General features: G+C 36.2%; 1 protein-coding gene across 1 annotated transcript; it reads right to left on the reverse strand.

The window, feature by feature from the left end:
- Window positions 1–290: 290 nt before the first annotated feature.
- LOC141648457 (benzyl alcohol O-benzoyltransferase-like) lies at window positions 291–3,282 on the reverse strand. Its single transcript, XM_074457129.1, has 3 exons — window positions 2,687–3,282; window positions 2,302–2,563; window positions 291–1,298 (listed from the first exon to the last, which is right to left on the reverse strand). Exons 1-3 carry the CDS (start codon window positions 3,134–3,136, stop codon window positions 592–594), a joined length of 1,419 nt encoding a protein of 472 aa, XP_074313230.1. The 5' UTR covers window positions 3,137–3,282; the 3' UTR covers window positions 291–591.
- Between the last annotated feature and the right edge of the window lie 2,560 nt (window positions 3,283–5,842).

A 5,842-nucleotide genomic window follows, 5' to 3' on the forward strand; every position in this document is an offset into this window, starting at 1 on the left:
AATGTGATGTCAAAATTAAACGAAAATAACGTTTCTATTGCATTAGATTAGAAGCTCAAAGTCAATACATTCCGAAAATGCCTAATTTAATTCGTTAGTTAGATGAGAGCAGGTAGCATGGAGATTTGAAGTTCGAGTATTACGAAATGCTACAAAAAAAAATTTGTTTTCCTTTATTTTGGATCCTAAACTGACATTTAAAACACGGTCTCTCAAATTCATTCCACGACGGCCATAAGTTTCAGTGTTTCACAATTTTAATTACGCCATGAAAATATGAAAATGTGAAATTGCAACATAACACACTAACTCCTGTATAATAATTTTCCCAAATAATTGTCAATAATAATTTTTTACACGGTTACATTCTTTCATAATTACACAGATTTTTAAATTCCATTCATACAAATTAGTTATGCTACCATACAACAAAAATACAAAATAACAAGAATTATTTTACAAATTTCAATCTCATATTAAATGCTATTTTAGCACATATTATTTCAGGTGTGGTTCAGACCCGTTTGCATGATTTAACAGTCTTAATCTTAAATCAGGCATGCATGCATGCTATAACATTTACGTACCCCTTTAGGCTTTCACCCCAACACCAAAATTCAACGTAACACCATTCTTCCCGAACGATCTCGGGCTACAAATCGGAGCCGGGTACTCCGAAACTGAATTATCCAAATACCCGTTTATCTCCTTTTCGAACCTCTCCATAGCCAAAGGTGGTAAATAAATCGGCACCAAAATTCCACTTTCGCCCTTACTATTTTTAGAAGCCAAATAAAAGCTCCCATATCCTGGGGTAGGCCCACCCATAAACCCTCTAGCGGGACCGCCTTGTACAGGCGGTCCCCACCCGAAGTCAAAGCTGTCAAGCTTAAGCTTGCTGACGTCGGACACGGTAAATGTGTGGGTCCTAGTGGTTCGGGGTTTATCGTTAACCACTAAAAAGTCAGCGACGGACTTGACGTACTCCTCGTTGACTTTATTTTTAACCAGTTTGACTTGGTCAACGGCGTACCCGATGGGGTTTCGGGTCAGTAGGCTGGCGGTTGATATGGTTACGGGTGTGGCGATGCCATTACCGTAGAACCCGGCAGGTAGGGGCGGGTTCTTGTATTTGTGTCGGGTGTTCATGTAGAGTCGTAGCCGAACTTCCTCGTCAGGACGAATCCGCAACGCGATGGTGCGGCTCCTCCAAATTACGGCAGTCAACATTTCGAATGTCGACGAGGATTTTTGGTGGGCTGGAAGCGAGCGACGTAGGGCTGCAATCTCATTTGCGCCTGTGAAAAACAACAGATGAGTACGTTAAGATTAGACATCATCCAAATTAATTCGTTGAGACGACATTAATATTGTGTAAACTTAAACGGATTCATTACCGGAGAAATTAAAAGCATGATTTTATTGTTTAAATTAAAAATTGTCCAGAAAATTGTCCCATGTGAAAAATTGTGAAATAGTATATCCATACTTTGACTTGAGAAAAAAAAAGCAAACAAGTCAACTACAAAAATTAGGAAGTCTGCAAATCTGCAATACATATACTTTGACTTTACCAACCAAAAATAGAAAGTCAACAAGTCAACCAGATAAAAATAGGATAAAAGACAAACAAATAGATTTCCCAGTAGGAGTGTATTAGATAGACTAGTATAGTTCCCGCGCAAATGCGCGGTTTTTTAGATAATAATATTAGAGAATTCAATAATTATACTATTGGTATTTAACTCCATTTGAAATTTTATTATAAAATTTACTATTAGTAATTTTGTATTAAGAGCTAGAAAAGAGATTTTTCAACACTTTTTACTCTATATAATATTGTCGGTTTTAATAAAATTATTTTATTAACTTTGTTTTAATAAAACTTTGTTTTTAATTATATCACTATATCCTGAAGGCGTTATATAAACAATTAAAAAAAGTAACCAAAATTTAAGTTTTCATATAGTATGGAGCAAAGATGAATATTAAGTTAAAGTGTTAAAAAAAAAATATCATAAGTAAAAATATTTATATCCGTTAATATGTCTATGCAAATTAAAAGAATATTATCCTTTTTTTAAATGGTATATATAGAAATTATTTATTGTATGAAATTAATGAGTATGATCCAATTGTAGATATGATATTATGAAGCCCATTTATAACTTAAGTCGAAATTGATTAAGATGACCCAGTTGTAGATATGATGTTATGAAGCTCATTTATAGCCTAATTCATTTAGGCGGGAAAACTTTACATATTTCTTATTCTTTTAGTTTAAGGGGATGAAAGACATACCAAAGAAGAACGCCTTGTGAACCAAATCATCACCAAATGGAATATCGGGAATTTGATCAAACTCCGGGTGCTCACAAGTGATTTGTGGTGGATCTCGAGCACGGATCAAGTCGCGTTTCCAAATCGGGTAGACCGATAAGAATTGTGCTCCACGGGCCAACTCTCCCACTGCGTTTAAGAATTGAGCTAGACCTGACCCGTCTGCCATCACGTGATTTATTTTGTGTGCCAATATAAACCCTCCACATTTAAGCCTCGTTACCTGATCGATAAGAAAATTAAAATATTTAATGCTAAATCCATAGTTTAGTTTGTAGAAAAACTCTCATGTAAAACCGTAACGATATTTAGTGTATATAAATGATCGGAATGAAGAGAGTAATACCTGAATGAGAACCAAAGGGGAGTTAAGAATCCCATCATAGCCATCAAGTTCATCATAAAGGAGTTCATCAATACAAGGAATAGGAGGATGAAGTTGAGCTTCACTAAACTCATCTAAACTAACCTCCGCATCCGCCTCCGTAAACATAACCCCTTCTGCGTTACACTCTACCACTAACTTATTCCCCTCTTTCTTCCTTAGCCGCCCGGCTAATGGGTAAAACGGTACTAAGGCTTTGCTTACAGCCTCCTTGATCACCCTGGCAGGGTCTGTGCCAAGCATGTTTGGCGCAGACCTGTAAAACTGGATGCCAGGTACGCGCATCCAGAGACCAGGTTGGTCATCTATGTCTGATAACTCTTTGAACTCGTATCGAGTTGGCGCAGCCGGAGTTATTAACTCCGGCGTATGCCTAGTCACCTTAAACACTAGGGATGTTTTGTTGCTCATGGTGTTACTAATAAGGAATTTTAGTTTGTATATGAAAATATGATGTATGTTTTGTTGATAAGAAAGTTGAGTATAAGGAGTGTATATATAGATATAGGAAATAGTTGAGGGGTTGGTGATTAGAAAATTCAATAAAATAGGCCGCAACGTTCACATCACTTCATGGCTTCATGCATGAAAATTCTAAGAAAGTGATTTTTTTTTTATTATTTTTTTTTGTCATGGGGTGAAATGTGAAAACGATAGATGTGGTTTAAGAGAGCAAGTTGGATTACCTGTGGACCGTCGTAATAAAGGAATAGTTATCAAAAATTTGATTCGATTTTACGATTAAAAAATGTTTGAGCAATCCTAGCCTTACAATTTTATTTATGTTTGTAAAACCCATCTTAGGTTTTTCTAACGTGTGCCCTAAGGGCACACATTATGAGTCTAAATATAGAAAGAATCAAAAGAATATTTCACTAAATATGGAATAAATGAGTTGATTCTTACATTTCTCATGATATATTCATTTAATTCTTTTTCTTTCAAAAATTTCGAGTAGGTGATGAAATATTTTCATGATACTAAAATTATTAGTTATCAATATTTTGTGAATATTAATTAATAAAGTGTTTTCTTATTCAAATATACAGAGTATGTTTCTACTAAAAACGAAAATTAAATTTAGCAAGTTGGTTGAATTTTACAATTATCTTCAACGCGTTTATAATGACTCTCGTTAATTTTAACTGTAGAATTATTTCACTAACCTATGATTATCTAAAGTCGATGATAAAATCGTTAAAAGATGTGCAACAATTTATAGTAGCTTTTATTTCCAACTCATTTTAGTAATTAAGTTAAATATAGTCTGTAATATAAAAGGTTTTATATATAAAACTGTTGTATATTGTACGGTAATCTGAATATTTGATAATTAATTTATGTTAATTGAACGTCATTTTCTTATAAAAAATATAGCAGGTAGTGTATATTTATTACGAAGGAAAACAACAAAGGGCCAAGTAGTCCATAAAAAAAAGTACTACAATATCTATAATTGTCAATTTTGAATAATTCGTCCGTCAAATATTGACTACACTCCATCATAATAATTCTAGTTTCTTATCTTATTCCTGTTAACACTGACCATTACCGAAGGACAAATGAACAAGCTAGAGTAGTCCCTAGAGTAATGGGCACTTGGCCACTAGGCCAGTAGGCTGATGTGAACTTGTGAAGGTCAATTTCACATCAAATATTATCGTATAATAGGTGTTTTATTGAAAAAAAATTGAGCTCCTCTATATAAATATTGAACCCAATAAAATTATTCTAAAACTCAAAAATAATACATATTAGTATATTGTCTATGCGTTGCACGGATTCTACAATAATTAGCTAAATGTATAATGTGTAAACACGTTTTATCTTTTATTGTGTAAAGAGTATTGAAGGATAATTTTAACGCTGACATAATTTGATCAACGATTATTATTACTTCAACTTGGATATATTAGCTAAACTAATTGACACTATTAGAATATACTTATGTATATTCTTCTTTTGTATTTTAAGTAAATATTATTAGGTGCAAATAATTAGGATGTTGTTTCCATATTTGTAGGTTGTGATTGTTGTATTCTGTAACCAACCTCATGTATATATTGAGATGCTAATCAATAGGATGATTCAAGAGAAATACATTTCTTATATGTTATCAACCCTAAATCGATCCCCAAAATCTTCTGCTATTCTCTGTCTTCTTCGTCTTCCCTTCACCTCGCAGCCATGAGTCCATGACAAACGATACTGTCTCCAACAAAGCTCCCTTTCACCCGGCTTATTCCGTCTCCAATATAAAAAACTATGTCCAAATAACCCTCGAGTCCGAGAACGTCCACTATGCGTCATGGGTATGTAGAACTCTTCCTCAACACTGCCCGTGCGTTTGATGTAATCGATCATATCGCTCCTTCTAAGGACGCTGTGATCAACAAAGACGCTCAATGGACACGTCTCGACGCGATCGTTAACCAATTAGTTTAGCTAATATATCCTTCACACTATACTTGAATCGGGTGCCACGGCTCAGGCCGCGTGGGACCGTCTCAAGGATATTTTTGTTGATAACATTCTCGCGCCGTGTTATTGGAGCAACAGTTCTCTAGTATCCACATGGATAACTACCCGGACGTATCGTCTTATTGTCAGGCCCTCAAGATGATCGCTGACCAACTCGCTAATATTGGTGCTCCGGTCTCTGACACTCGTCTTGTTCTTCAAATGGTTACCAAGGTTTTCGATGGGTATGATGGGATCGAGTCTATTATTCAACAGCGTGACCCTCTTCCATCCTTTTATAAGGCTCGCTCCATGCTATCACTCGAGGAGAAACGTTGTGCTAATGTCTCGGGTTCGAATGCCACTGCTCTCCATGTCTCTCACACAAACGCCTCCGCCTCCGATTCTGATTCACGATCCAATTCCAACAACCAGGATGGGTCGTCAAATTCGAATAAGGGGAAAGGTGGTCGTAATAATCGCAGGCACAATCGTAGGAAGAATGGTCGTGGTGGGTCCTCTAACAGTCAGCAATCGGATGGTAATGGCGGCGGCCGTGGGAATCAGCAGCAACCAGGAACGTGGACGTAGGTTCCCCTGTCACCGTGGCAGGCACCGCAGCAGCAGGGGTGGATTGTACCACCCTGCCCATATCCC

This window comes from Silene latifolia, chromosome 3 (genome assembly GCF_048544455.1).
Source record: "Silene latifolia isolate original U9 population chromosome 3, ASM4854445v1, whole genome shotgun sequence".
Classification (NCBI taxonomy): Eukaryota; Viridiplantae; Streptophyta; class Magnoliopsida; order Caryophyllales; family Caryophyllaceae; genus Silene; species Silene latifolia.

Coding starts and splice junctions, on each gene's coding strand:
- LOC141648457 (XM_074457129.1), bottom strand. CDS start 3,136: ATGAGCAACAAAACATCCCTAGTGTTTAAGGTGACTAGGCATACGCCG. Junction 2,564..2,686: donor CCCCTTTGGTTCTCATTCAG/GTATTACTCTCT, acceptor CTTATCGATCAG/GTAACGAGGCTTAAATGTGG. Junction 1,299..2,301: donor TCACAAGGCGTTCTTCTTTG/GTATGTCTTTCA, acceptor TGTTTTTCACAG/GCGCAAATGAGATTGCAGCC.